The 14,686-nt window shown below is 36.1% G+C and overlaps 2 protein-coding genes across 2 annotated transcripts; one reads left to right on the plus strand and one right to left on the minus strand.

Annotated features, from left to right (window-relative positions):
- The first annotated feature begins 303 nt into the window (after positions 1 to 303).
- Positions 304 to 9,196, plus strand: LOC113708773 (aspartic proteinase 36). The gene is made up of 10 exons (XM_027231369.2): positions 304 to 1,047; positions 1,987 to 2,116; positions 2,532 to 2,779; positions 4,326 to 4,550; positions 4,742 to 4,904; positions 5,044 to 5,117; positions 5,733 to 5,823; positions 6,736 to 6,811; positions 7,307 to 7,378; positions 8,615 to 9,196. The coding sequence occupies exons 1-10, from the start codon at positions 779 to 781 to the stop codon at positions 8,770 to 8,772; spliced, it is 1,506 nt and encodes a 501-aa protein (XP_027087170.1). The 5' UTR covers positions 304 to 778; the 3' UTR covers positions 8,773 to 9,196.
- Positions 9,197 to 9,984: 788 nt separating this feature from the next.
- On the minus strand, positions 9,985 to 11,973 carry LOC113708776 (uncharacterized). The gene is made up of 5 exons (XM_027231374.2): positions 11,706 to 11,973; positions 10,996 to 11,213; positions 10,829 to 10,909; positions 10,254 to 10,595; positions 9,985 to 10,154 (listed from the first exon to the last, which is right to left on the minus strand). Exons 1-5 carry the CDS (start codon positions 11,890 to 11,892, stop codon positions 10,053 to 10,055), a joined length of 930 nt encoding a protein of 309 aa, XP_027087175.1. The 5' UTR covers positions 11,893 to 11,973; the 3' UTR covers positions 9,985 to 10,052.
- Between the last annotated feature and the right edge of the window lie 2,713 nt (positions 11,974 to 14,686).

Consider the following 14,686-nt stretch of genomic DNA (forward strand, 5'->3'; position numbering starts at 1 on the left):
ACTGATTTTTTTTTTTTCAGGCACGTTCATTTTTCACATTTCATTTGGCTTTTTAGACACACAAATGTTCTCCCTTATTTAAATCTAATTTATGATTTCATTTATTAGTTGTATGATTTATTTAATAGATAAATGAGTTTTATCATGCAGGTATACATCACTTCTCATCAATTGTTATTGTATCTGATTAAAAGTAATGAGCATCTAACATCTGCTCTAAAATGTTATCCCATCTACAATGGATGGGATCTACAAAGTTTTTTAGAAAGAAGGATTACTTAGTGTAGTGGATAACTAGGTAACTTCCCTACTCTTCTGCTTGTAAATTTCCAAGAAACAAACAGAAAAGACTTGAGGAAGAAACAGCAATCAGAGAGAAGGGTCCAAATTTTCACCAAATAAAAAACAAATGATGTCATAGCCGTTGAATTCATCTGATTCACACTTTCACTCGTTGCTTTCTTATAGAAATTGAATTCAACTCCCCATCTTAAGGCTCTTTGGCCCTATATAGTCTTTGCCTCGGCTTTTACCGACCCTTTCGAGGCGAGCCAGCCTTGCCTTTGCATTCTCTTCCACCATTCTCCCTCAAAACTCCCTCCAACATTCTTTTCCTTGGTTTTTTCATCTATCCCTCCTATAAAAATCGATTATTTTGTTCTTTTACCTCTTAAAAATCCATTCTTGGAATTCATTTATCCATATACACCATACTTGTGCATGTCCCTTTTGGTTGTTTTGCTTTTGTGATAAGTAATTGTTGGTTTATTGGTTTTTCATGATGGCTCCGGATCTAAGAAGAAATGGGTCGGTAGTAGCTTTAGCCCTGTTAGTCTCTCTGGTTGTTAATGGTGTTATTTTTGATGTAGAAGGTAACAATAATGTGGTTTTTGAGGTGGAACATAAATTTAAAGGGAGAAGGAATGAGAATGGAGGAAGAGGGTCTTTTTTGACTTCACTCAAGGCTCATGATTCCCACCGCCATGGCAGAATGCTTGCAGCCCTTGACATGCCTTTGGGTGGCAATGGTTCCCCTACAGATGCAGCGTTAGTTCTTCAACTTTTTAATTCCTCATAGTTACGTATGTGTTTGTGAACTTGTTTATGTAATATTTCATTTAATTCTTCAGGATTTTCATGGTTAACTGGTTGTGATTTTGCATGATTGAGATGTGATAATTAAGTTTTATGCTTCTTTTCAGGACATTGTATTTTGTGCTTGACTTAGTTGTCCAGATCCAATCTGACAAAGCCTTTGTGATAATTTTGTGGTCATTGCTGATAAATGTGTCTATTGGTCTGATGAATGTGATTGGCGGTTTTTGTCTTTGCTCTCTACTTTGGGTTTTTGCAGGGAAGGAAAGAGGAATTTGGAAATTTTGGCAATTTTATGACGTCAATTGTCTTGGCATCACCATGGTTGTGATTTTCTGGCCATATCTCACAGTCCCTTTTTCTTTTTATTTGCGGGCTTTACTTAGTGGTCATTCCTGCTAAAGTTTGTCAAGTTTTGCCATTTACTTCAGTTAGTCTTTTGTGGATCATTACCATACTGTACATTGCATATGCATTCATTAGCATGTCTGCAACTCAGATATGCACAGATTTTTTCTTCCACTGGCATCAGATGGCATCCGCTATGAATTTCATTATTCTATCTCTAGTGGCTTTAGTCTTTCTTGGCTATTAAACTTGATGTGTTTCCCTCAACCTTAAAGGGGAAACAGAAGGGAAGAGAAACACAAATTCAATGCAACTTCATGCACATTTGAGTCACCTATTGAACTCCTTACGTGTGGCTACTTGAAACTTCTGCTACTCCATGTTGTATCATGTTTCTTAATTTGTGAACACCAACAAATCTATTTTAAAGACAGTTTAAGATTTGTCGGTTTCGATGTGGACACATTTACTTCAAAATGCAATCTATTCATGGATAAAGAAATTTGAATTATAGTTATTCACAGTTTTTGATTTGTTGTACAGGCTCTATTTCACTAAGCTTTCGATTGGGACTCCTCCTCAGGATTATTATGTGCAAGTGGATACAGGAAGTGACATTCTCTGGGTAAACTGTGCTGGCTGTGTCAGATGCCCCAAGAAAAGCAGTCTTGGTGTAAGACATTCTCCTAAATTTTGTAACTCTTAGGATGACTAGTATTTTGGCATCTGATGAATTTACAATGTTGCTGCTATAGCTGCTATTCATTAGGATAGAGCTTTTAGATTCATCATTCTTTCTTCTCGTTTGTAAGTGGCATAGTAAATAGAATTAGTAATAGCATAGCGTCTTTTTCTGTAGATCTTAGGAAAGATGTAATGTGGAAGCAGTTCTTCCCTCATGTGGATTAAAAATACAACAACAGGCTCAAAAACCATTTCTCTGTAAAATCAATGTATTTAGCTTTATACGAAATACAAGTTGCCGCTACATGATAAGTTTAAAAAAAAAAGAGTTTGGCATACATGTGGCTTTCATGGTGACATTTCTTTTCCGACTGGAAATTGGAATGCTTTTTTCTTTTTTGTAGATTGACCTGACTCTATATGACATGAAAGCCTCCAGCACCGGGAGACTTGTTAGTTGTGATCAAGACTTTTGCTTGTCTGCATTCAATGCCCCAGCCTCTGATTGCAAGGTTGGTAACCCCTGTGCATATTCTGTTACTTACGGAGACGGGAGCTCAACCGGCGGATATTTTGTCAGAGACTATGCAAAACTTAATCAACTGACGGGAAATCTTCAAACCATACCCATGAATGGTAGTATAGTGTTTGGGTAAGTTCTATTTCTAACGTTAGAAAGTATCCTTTTCACGATTTTCGAGGAACGAGCCTTGATTGCATTCTGTGTTAGCCTACAACTTATTGACCAGTTATACACCAAGATCTTGGTTCTGCATAAAGGCGTTATGTTCTGAAGTATGATTATCCACCATCCTCAAATTTATGAAACTTACCTAAGCGGTTGTACTGGAAATTATAACTGTTATTAGATTGAAGCTTGCTTGATCTGCAAGGAAGGCAATCACTACTTGTGTCTTTGTTGGACTAAAATTAAAATCAGGACAGAGACTTTCGGAGAGACTGAAGACCTGCGAGGTTGTCAAAGATAGTAAGCTGTTACTTAATCATCACTTCTACTTCAATGCATTTCCAACTAATTTTACACTTAATATGTGCATATAGAAAGCAAAATGCCACAAATACAAGGAAAAATTTGAGCTGTGGATTAGTTTCTATAGCTCTGTTAGGTGCTCGAATATGCAGTTCATATCTAATGAAAATTAATGTTAGCAAAAGGAAATGGAGATAAAATGATGCAAAACACTAGGGTAATTTAAACAGAGTCCATATCTATGACATGTAGAATAGAAAACAAACGCCTCTTTCCCATGGAGTTGCACAGGGATGCTTGGAATTCTGTTTGATACCATTTGCTTACTTTCTTGGATCTGTGAATACTATGTTAAATTGCACCATATCCGTACCTAAATGGCTCCCTCAAGTGGCTACCATAAAATCGATATGGGCTGGATGGTGGATACTACAGCTATATAAATTCTAGGGTCTGCTTATATTCATTTGTCATCTACAAAGTCATTCTAACATCAGATACAGATGGAGTCCAACAAATTTACAATATTTATCATTTAGGTAAATCATAAATGAAGCTCAAATAATTACAGTTGGTACATGCACCTTAAGGCACATTAGAATGTCTTGCTGCCAGTAATTGTGATTAGCTTGTATAGTGAATATTGGAATCCTGCAAATTGGGCTCCAATCTTTACGAATTTTTCCTCTTTATTTCTTTTGAGCAGGGTGATATTTTTCTTTGATCCATATTAAGAAGTATGTTATCTATACATGCTCTTGATGATACCCTAAGTTGTGAGCTAACTATTGCATTTAAATACACTTGGTAGTTCTAACCTTTTTCGTCTATCTAGAAGAAAAGTATGAATTCAGTAGGCTTTTGGTACCTGCCAATCTTTTAATTTTTGGTTTGTTAATAATAAAGTACCTCTAGGCATTATCTTGTTTGGCCGTAAAAGAGTCGATGCCTGAGGTTCTGTACAACAAGTAAATTTTTTAACTATCCTACACTTGTCGGTGTTGAAGCAATGGTTGAGAAGTTTTGGAATGCCCAAGTTTTCTTGTTCATCTCAGTTATATATTTCCTTTTCTGTTCCTGGCTGTTTGTAGTGAAGAATGTTTACATTCCAGTTATGTATTCCTTTATGTCATGGCTGGATAGTGATCCATTTATGGTGTTTCTTTTATGCTGCCTCTGTAACTTACATTCTTTTGATCCAAGATAGGTGTTCATCTCAACAATCTGGAGAGCTAGGGTCATCTACTGAAGCAGTTGATGGCATAATTGGTTTTGGACAAGCAAATTCATCTATTATTTCACAGCTTGCTTCAGCAGGAAAGGTTAAAAAAATATTTTCACATTGCTTGGATGGTATCAATGGAGGAGGCATATTTGCTATTGGACAAGTAGTGCAGCCAAAACTAAAGACAACACCATTGGTCCCAAATGAGTATGTTTACGTTGCGTCTTTCATTTTTGTTGTCGTTTGGATATGCTATGTTTGTTGGTTATCTTCTTCTGGTGTTGAGGCTTGTTGGTTTTGTTGACCGTGCATTTGGTATTTTCTATTTCATGAATTTGATATTCTCTATAATTTTGGAACTAGTTTTTGTCTTGATTATTGTTATATTACACTCTTAGGGCACATTATAATGTTGTTCTGAACGCAATTGAGGTGGGTGGTGACGTTCTAAACCTTCCCTCAGATGTATTAGGAGGTGGATCTGGAAGTGGTACAATAATAGACAGTGGTACAACCTTGGCTTATCTTCCTGATGATGTCTATACTCCACTTATGGAAAAGGTGCATCTAAATTTTTGAGCCTTATTTCAACCAATAAATATTCCGTAACATGATATTCGATTGCATGCTTACACTCATTCAGTTAGTTTTGTAAGCATATTGTTTCTTATCTTTTTGTTTTTGGTTCTCTTGCCTCCAGATTACGGCATCCCAATCCAACTTGAAAATCCATATTGTTGAAAATCAGTTCAAGTGCTTTGTCTATAGTGGAAAGTAAGACTCCTAACTTTACTCTTTGCATGTCATACATGTACGAGGGGGCTGGAGTTCCTTGGAATTGATTATAGCTTAGGGTAGAATATTCTCTTGTCTGGTTTACATCATAGTTTTATATGCTTTGATTTTCTGTTTAAGTAACCATTTGGTAGAGTGATTGAGATGGAGGGCCATGGTGGAAATTTTGATGCAAGTTGGTGACTCGTAAATCAGTGATCTGTGGATATTAATGCAGTTCTTCCCTTCCAGGCCCACATCCTTAAAAACAGAAGAAAACATAGACCAAGTGAACAATAAAGACTGAATTTAATAACTGAAATTTCATTTAAACAGCACTAAATGGTAGTCAGAATCAAAATATTCTTTTGTTCTTGTATTTAAATAGAACCTTGTATTCCGTTCATTTTCTTCTAATATAACTAGCCTTCATCCGAGCTCTAAACCACCCGTAAATGGCGGCAGTAACTCTAGCCATCCCAGTGTCATAACATTATTTGTTCACTGCTTGTCAACCGAATTGTTAATGATTAGCATATCTCACCATTTGATGCTACATAGTTTTGCTTGTGCATTGATCAGCTTGTGATGACCAGAATAATTTTTTATTCGCAGTGTTGATGATGGATTTCCAGTTGTTACTTTCCACTTTGAGGATTCACTTTCTTTGACAGTTTATCCCCATGAATATCTCTTTGATCTTCATGTAAGTATTTGCTTTTTTGGCCTATGCAAGACCCTGTCTATAAGTGGGAGTTGTGATTTGTACCATTGTTGTTGGAGCCAGCAATTTCTAAACAGCAATCTTCAGTCTTTTCTTGAATGCATTGTTACTTGCTACTAAATTTAGACATACCTTTTTTGTTTTTTCTTCAATCTGAAATCAGCCTTGGATGTCTGCATTTGGTTAAAACTCACGGCAATGTCTGTTCAGCAATTCAATGTGGAGCTACTTAATTTGTTCTCTAATTGCAAGACAATTTGATCTTAATTACTTCTTGTCAAACATTTTTTTGTACCTTATACTCAATGATACTATCATGCTTGAGTTTCAGAATATTTTTGTGTGTGCTATTTTGTATATGTTATGGTGCTTTCGTGTCATTGTTTAGTTTACGTAGCATAGTTATTGTCTTTTCCTGAATGTAAATTTCCATGCTGAGATTTGGAGTCTGATAAAATTATTACCATTGTGTTAATCTTGTTTCTCCAGTGGGATTACCCCAGAATTATGCCCCTGCATCCAAGAATAAAATAACGATAATCCAAACTGAAATAAGAATGAATATTTGGAGGTGTGGCTGCAAACATATTGTTTGATAAAGAGATACAGAAAGTCATGGTTCCAATATAGGAATTTCTAGTTTGACAGTTATCCAATTAGATTGACTAGTGCATAAATGATGTCAAAGTGTCATTCAAATATTTTCTGCACCCTGCAAAAGATTTGTAATTTGCATCCTACAGAGAAAAATTAAACCCCCTCCGAGGGGGGGTGGTTGGGGTTTATTGGGTGCTTGTAGTGAATAAAGTTTTGTTCTGTTCCTGCAAAAATTGGTCTTAGTTTCTCAAATTAAAGACACATTGACCTCTCTCTTACTCAACTTTGATGTTATAGGATGATCAATGGTGTATTGGTTGGCAGAATAAGGGTATGCAGACAAGAGATGGAAGGGAAGTAACTCTTTTGGGAGGTATTACTAAAATGCTCTTTTGTTTCTTAAGAGAAATAGCTTTATAAATACATAAAAAAAAAAGTTGTCTGAAGTATATTTAGATTCTGGTAAATGCAATAGTTTCACATACTTGATGTTTGTCTACGTCTAATTGTCAAAGGATTTTGTCAAATATGTGTCTATTATGACCTATGTTGACAATCTTGGTAAAGGAGAACAGTGCATCATTACCTGTGAGGAAACTGTTTGGTTAATCATTTGGTCAGTTTTGGACTTAAAGACTGGATTCTATTGTTCACTGGCTAAATAGATGCTTCCGAATATACGTTTGCCAATTATTATGTGTTTATGTTTTTCTGGTATCTGCCTTTTAGCCTGAAACAATTATTAATGCTCAGCATGACTTTCATAAATCAGCGACAGGCTGGAATATTCTGTTGTTATTAATGCAGAACTACTTGTTGCATATTAATTTGGTTGGTCTTTTCTTCGGTTTTCTCCCTTCTAATGCAGATCTTGTACTCGCAAACAAGCTTGTTTCGTATGATCTTGAAAATCAAACCATTGGATGGGCTGAATATAATTGTGAGTACACTTTTTCTTTCAATAATTGTCAGACTACCTGCTTAGATTCATGATTGAATACTCTTCTGATATTTATTCAGCAGAGAATCTTGATGTGGAAAAAAAGTTTTGTATTTGGGCAATGTTATTCTCAGCAAAACTGAAATACTTGATGTGTAGCACGGTTGAATACTAGTTTGCCATTAGCATGTAGCTATTATGTGGATCTTTGTGTTCAGAAGCGCATGGAGTTGTTATTTGTCATTTTCTTTTTCCTTCTTCCTCTTTGGTGGGGCATTTTCTATTTTATTTTATTCTTTTTGGAGTGTGGTTGTATGTTTGATCTAAAGGTGATCCAATTTCTTTGATTCCGCTTGTGTACTGAAGCTTCAAGAGACAGTAAGTATTCCTAAATTTTGGTTCTGTTTTTGGTATTTTTACATCATATTCTTTCCTAGAGCAGCATGTACGGTACTTTCTGGATGTGCTGATACCATTACCACTAGTGTGGCTGTGAAAAGCTTTTAAAGTTATTAGATGAGTAGAATGTTTACAAGTCAGTCTGTTGTTCATGAAACCGCTTGCAAACTGTAGGAACTAAACTGCACACTGGTGCATGCAGACATTTATTATTTAAATGATCATCTGAAGGCCAAAACTAGGGCCCTTTTGGGGACAAAAGTGAGAATATAAGAGAGGAGAAGTAGACTTAAATATCTGGAAGGTCTTTACTGATTAGCTGGATTAAATTACATGATTTTGATGGAAGCCCATGGATGAATGCATAACAATCTCTAATATTACCACAATTCCTAGTCTAAAATAAATTGCATTCAATATGTTTTCCAAAAAGTAACCTGTGAAACTAAGGATAAGTTTAAGAGCTTCGATAGAAACCCCTTTCCCGATTTGCACGTGTCTTGCGCCAATTTATGAAACCACCCATTTGTCTTTGCAAGACATGCTCTTGCGAATTGCATTTTGTTCTCCTTTCAATTTTGTCAGTTCTAGCGAAATTGTAGAATACTGAAATTTAGAGTTCCATTTATGCATGATACTGCTGACAGAATGTAAATCACATGCATAATGCATTAGCAGGATGTTGTCATATACTGCACTGCTTGAAAATGAGCATATACGTGTGAGTGCTCATATGTTCTTTTATTTGCTTTCTTCTATGGCTTAGACTTTTTCTTGGACCATATTTTTGACAAGCTTGGGGCTTTTGCATAATTCTTTTTATTGGTATAATCACAGGCTCTTCGAGCATCAAATTGAGAGACGAGAAGTCAGGAAACGTGTATGCTGTGGGCTCTCATATCATTTCTTCAGCTCGCGGCCTGAATGCTGGAAAAGCTCTAAGGTTCCTATTGTTAATCATCACATCATTGTTGCATGCACTTTTGATCCCATGAACATTTAAAATCATACTAGCTGAGAAGGAGGCATTATGATAGCGTACCATGGTACTCATAGTGATCAGGCATCTTGCTGATTCTTTGGACCATTATAATTTCTCATGTGTTTAAAGTGAAAGTCAGTTCGTCGAGACATCTTGTGACTCCATAATCTTCTTGATCAAGCTGAACTCTACTCACAAAACCATAGCTAATTCTTTTGATCTCAAAAGAGAAATAGGCTCTGCAAAAGGATTTCGGAGGTTGATGTTGAACATTATTCTTATTTGGATGTTATTGATACCCCAGATGATTAAGGAAAGCCTATAGGAAACAGATGGTGGGAAGGAGTATACATTCTTTCTGACTCTTTGGAACTTCCTAGTGTATACACATATTTCACACGGAATGTATCTTATAATTCATCTGTTCTTTCTGTTTATTGTCAACTTGTTTCAAATGATTGGAGTAGCTGCAATAATCAACTCGGATGGTGGTTCATGCTTAAGGCTCGTCTTGCCTCATTGTTAAGACGTATAGAACTAATTTCGCTTGTGATCAATTGTGAATGTGCTTTCTTGGAAAATCGCTGCAAGCAGTAATATTGTGTAAATTCACTGCGCATGCACTGTTAGGAAAAGAAGAAAAAGCAAATTACCATACACAAAATTGTAGCTTTATCATTTCTTTGTCTTCTGATGCTGGGATCACAAACTGGGCATATCTATTGGCTATTGCTCGTAATTATATGAGGGAAGTAAACGTTCGCTTTACTTGAAAAAAAGTTTGTCGCTCATTTCTTCCGGTTACAAGATTGTAGGATATTCTGATAGCATCTTGTCTGTGTCTATGTGCATGCTGGATCCTGCAGAAGCACTGCAGTTGCCTGGTTCTTCTTTTTAACTCGTAAAGAACAAGTTCAGAATTAATTGACAAAAGATGGTTGTGCTACGGGAAAAAGAAATGCTTGTTGGTGGCTTTTAAGGAATTCTGCGTAAATACACTCGGCAAAAGTTCTTAAAATGGTTCTCTCAGAGTGTGATTCAGAGTTTGACGGATTAAACAAATTAAAGTAAATCTTATATACACTGACAATATATACACTATCACCGTTTGATTCACGATATGTGTAAAAGTGAAATTTCAAATTCAAATTTTACATAATTATTATTATTCATTCAATGCTGATGGTGTATACACTGTTAATGTAGAAAAGATTAATCCAACAAATTACTGTTGAAAGCCTTCTGTATTAATAGTAGAACTCAACAAGCTGTGAACGAGCACATAAGCTAGTTTTACAAGGTTGTTCTCAGGAACTGTACAACGAAATAGAGAACGGCAAGAAACAATGCAAATTGATAGGCATCTCTTTGGAAGCTGTCATCCCTCTGGAAGAACTGAATCATGGCCAAAATCATATCAATTCCCAGTAGCATATATATAAAGGCGAAAGAATGATTGCTGAGAAGTAAGTAAATTACAAAGTAGTGACTTACTTTCGTTGGATCACCAGAAGGGTCTGGATACATCTCAACATTCTCGTTCTCTGTTGTGCGTCGTCTGTTGAAGTCCTTGACAAAATCTATGACATCTTTTCCAGCCTCTGAAGTAGCATGGAGTCTCCGCGAAGCCCAGAAATACGCTCGAGCAAGGAATGAAGATGCTGATAAATCCCATAATTCTTCATGCTCAATCACTTGCCCACTAATTTGGTTCAAGGTGAATTTGGAGTGTACTTTAACAATCAGTTCTTCTCCAATTAGAGATTTAGGCTTCCCCCTCAGCGTCCATTTTATGCTCAACAAACTGGTGGACAACATGACCATTTCCTGCACACTCTGGAGAAAGAAACAAAGTAGAATTTTGCAAATCAAGGTGAAACATACATTAGCCAAAAAGCAAATCAAAAGCGTGTTAACTGAACAACTTGTTGCTGATAATGTGATCAGGAACCAATATGGAGCAGCAGAAGAGGAGATTTATTTACAAGTACGCTAAGGAAATCATGCTTAAGGTAATTACCACACTAGAATGGTGGGGGAAAATTCAACTTCAGTTGCAGAAAGCTTACCACTTTGGGGTCCTCTAGCGCTTGAATTGCCCATAGCGGTCTCTTGTACTTCTCTCGACCAGTAAAACTTCTGAATGGATCCTGCAATTAGTTATTAACATTAATAAAATGCCACCATCGATCAAAACCAATTCAGAAACTAGCATCTAAAGATAATGTATAAACACCTTATATTTAGCAGAAGCAGCAAAGGTCCCGAGGGCACGATTTCCTTGACGAAGCTCTAGGATATCACGTACGAGTTGTCTGGCGGTGGCTTCAACAGAGGGGCTACTGATGCATTCAAATTCATTGCAGAGCTCACCAAAATCCATGCCGTCCACGAGCTTGTCAGCCTCTGATCTTTCAGAGACTGACACTTCTGTTTGATTTGAGTCATTTATGACTGCAATTCATTGGTGGTAGCCACGGTTAAGCAAAGTATAGTCACGCTAACACATTCTGCTCCCGGAATCAAGAAAAACAACATTTATACTTCTAGCATGGCCCAAGATTTGAGAATTTCAGCTATCAAACTAACAAGGAGCGGAGGAGGATTGGAGGTTCCAACATTACGAATTGCCAAGGACGTCTAATGATAAAACGCAAGAATTGTAGCTTTATGGAGGCTCAAAGTTTCAATTTTGCATTAATAGCTTCGAGCTTATACTCGGAAAAAGAACAGGCAAAAGAAAACAAAGAAATTGCGGCTAGCCCATTATATCTGTACACCATGCAAGTAACAATTACCTTCATATTTATAAGAGGAAGGGAAAATAGTGCAAAATATCAGATTAAAGAGAGCTCTGGCTCGAGAGGGAAGGACCTTTAGTTACTGGGATATATATGTTTCTCAATCTAGAATAAGATGAAGATAGCAGAATAAGGGAAGAATTACCTCGGCTGAGGAATTTGTTGGGTCGATGTTGCGGTAAGGATGCATTGGTTGGGGGCTTCTTGGAGCACTGGAAGATGAGGTGATGACAGCATTTGGTTGTAGGAGAGGAAGAAGTAAAGGTGGAGAAAAGAGCAAGAACAGAAGCAGAGGAAGAAGAGACAGCTGCAGCAGCAACAGAAGCATTCATCTCTTTCTTTCCATTCTGCCTAGCGTCCGGATGGATTGGGATGGTCCCTCTATTTTTTTTTCCCCTGTTTCAGATTTTGTCAGTCCACTCAGTTTTGTTTGGCTCGATCTTTCTGGTGTGTGTTGGATAAGGTGTGATTTACTTTGTGGTGCAGGAGTGTGCTGCTGTGTCCGTGCGTGCCGTAGCATTTCGTGGGTAACAAGTGGCAACTTACATGGCTCAATCTTCTTCACCAGCTAGTTGGGGAGATCTCAAATCCTAAATCTACTGCTCTGAATGGTCCGACCACTGCAAATACAAAAATTATAGACCCAAAAACCGGTCAAATCAGCGACTCAAGCAATCTCTTAGCTAGTCATAATGTTCATGAACTTGGACTAACTATAGGATTTGATTCATGGTTTTACTTGTGGCTAACTGAAAAAAGGGTCAGTTGATTTAGTGGATTAGCTGATGATTTCGTTGTGATAGACAAGCTTTTCTAGCAGATATGAGATTGTATTTGGGAAGTGTTATGCTACTATAAGTTAGCTACATAAAATCTTATGACTTTATGTTCAATACGCTTGCTTAGCAATTTTAAATTGGCATGACAAGAAAAAGAGAAATTCAAACACGACTTGAAGTTAATGAATATTACCAATGGCTGAATATAACTGGACCATCATTAGATCAGCCTGTTAGTAATACGAACGAAAATGAATTGATCGGCTCAACCTACTAGTAGATACGCTAACCCGATAAAATGCCACCTTAGTAATAATTGAACTCCACATATGCCAGCCATTGTGAGTAACTGCTAAAACTAACAAGCACAAATCTCACTTGAAGGTTTTAATTGTAAGTTTTATGCCGTATTGTATATGGCATTATTAGATTAATGTTTTGGTTGGATACTTAACTTTGTGACCTGGTTTACGCTTAGCGGGTTAAGCAACTCGGCTTGGTTCAATTCATTAACAAGTTGGTCAAGTACGAGATGACACAAACTTTTAGTGGACCAAATCTCAATTGAGATTTTCTGCCAAGTAAATAATTACATTAGGACATGTTCCATTGCCACCCCTAAACGTGCATAGTTACCCAAACTATTTTTTTCTGGTAGGATTCAAATTAGTGTGTGCGAGTAGTCGTCACGTAGAAATGGGATTGATGCAACAAATATTGGAATGACGAGAGCATAAATAACTAAAGTGTTCACCAGCCCTTGGCCTGGTGGTCACACCACCAAGCACTTATGAGCAGTTTTCATGATGAAATGGGATTTGATACAACAAATATTGGAATGACAAGAGCACAAATGTCTAAAGTGTAAAACAACTCAACTTGCCACCAGGCCACCTTGGCCTGGTGGTCACACCACCAAGCACTTTGAGTCTTGACAGTGTTGGAAGGTCAAAGGTTACCTTCCACAAAATTGCAAATGTATGTGACTGCTTTCAATGGTTTTTTTTTTTTTTTTTTTGTTCTAATATGGAGTTTTTACTTCTATTGGCTCCCTCTATTCTAAATTAAGATAGATTAAATTATAAGAATGTTATCGTTGTGATAAAAAAAAAAAGGTAGAACAACTCAACTTTGTTCATAGAGCAAAAGGCAGATACTCACTAGAAATGCAGAGAGACTTCATTCCAATTGAAAAAAATGTCTATAAGAATTGGATTTGTTATCAAATTTATATTGTCTCTGAGCTTTCTAATTATAATGAAATTAGACAACCAACTTGTGAAAGGTAAATTTGGCCTGAAAAAGATTTAAAATCTCTCTCGAATGGGGGAGGAGACGGTTGGATGGTATAGGGAGAAAGAGTATAAGTAAGAGATTTGGGTTCGAGCCCCTCACTTACATTTCAAAAAAACAAAACTCCCTAAAATTGTAGTTTATAGTTAGAAGATTGAATTCCAGCACTTTAATGAAAATTCAAAGGGTGTGTCATTGCACCTCTCTGATTATTTACTTGTGCCTTTCTAACTAATACTTTATATGACCCATTTTAATTACTTTACTAACCCCCAAATTACTAGAGCATACGATTATTCCATACCAAATTAAAAAGGATAAAATATATTTTATCCCCTGTAGTTTAGTAAATTTTCACATAATCCTCGTATGGTTCTAAAAGCAATGCAAAATCCCTTCATGATTTGAATAGAAGTGTCAAAATAATGAAAATGATCCTCTATAATGGAACCCACGAAAATGTCGAGATTACTTTTGTCTAAAAACTAAAATGGCTGTAGTGATAAAAATATATAAATATAATATGCACGATACTTTAACTTCTTATAATTTTGTATTTTATCATGTAACTCCCTATAATTTATAATTTAGTAATTTATCACATAATCCTCTTGTGATTTTCAAAATATATACATAAACCCCCACTATGGTTAATAAATAATTTTTAACTTTATATAGGGGTACTTTTGACATTTTAATTGACTCTATTATGGAATACAAACTCACGAAAATGTCGAGATTGCCTTTGTTTAAAAACTAAAATGGCTGTAGTGATTAAAATATATAAATATAATATGCACGATACTTTAAGTTCTTATACTTTTGTATTTTATCACGTAACTCCCTATAATTTATAATTTAGTAATTTATCACATGATCCTCTTGTGATTTTCAAAATATATACATAAACCCCCTTGTGGTTAATAAATAATTTTTAACTTTATATAGGGGTACTTTTGACATTTTAATTGACTCTATTATGGAATGCAAATTTAGTCACATTAACACTTTAGTTCAAATCATCAGGGAGTTATGTATAACTGTTGAAATAACA

Source organism: Coffea arabica, chromosome 9c (genome assembly GCF_036785885.1).
Source record: "Coffea arabica cultivar ET-39 chromosome 9c, Coffea Arabica ET-39 HiFi, whole genome shotgun sequence".
In the NCBI taxonomy this organism is placed as follows: Eukaryota; Viridiplantae; Streptophyta; class Magnoliopsida; order Gentianales; family Rubiaceae; genus Coffea; species Coffea arabica.

Excerpts from the sequence above, each read along its gene's own strand:
- LOC113708776 (XM_027231374.2), bottom strand. The coding sequence starts at position 11,892 with ATGAATGCTTCTGTTGCTGCTGCAGCTGTCTCTTCTTCCTCTGCTTCT. Across the intron at positions 10,910-10,995 it reads CTGCTTCTGCTAAATATAAG|GATCCATTCAGAAGTTTTAC; the intron begins GTGTTTATACAT and ends AACTAATTGCAG. Across the intron at positions 10,596-10,828 it reads CGCTAGAGGACCCCAAAGTG|AGTGTGCAGGAAATGGTCAT; the intron begins GTAAGCTTTCTG and ends TTCTTTCTCCAG.
- LOC113708773 (XM_027231369.2), top strand. The coding sequence starts at position 779 with ATGATGGCTCCGGATCTAAGAAGAAATGGGTCGGTAGTAGCTTTAGCC. Across the intron at positions 4,905-5,043 it reads ATACTCCACTTATGGAAAAG|ATTACGGCATCCCAATCCAA; the intron begins GTGCATCTAAAT and ends TCTTGCCTCCAG. Across the intron at positions 7,379-8,614 it reads TGGATGGGCTGAATATAATT|GCTCTTCGAGCATCAAATTG; the intron begins GTGAGTACACTT and ends GTATAATCACAG.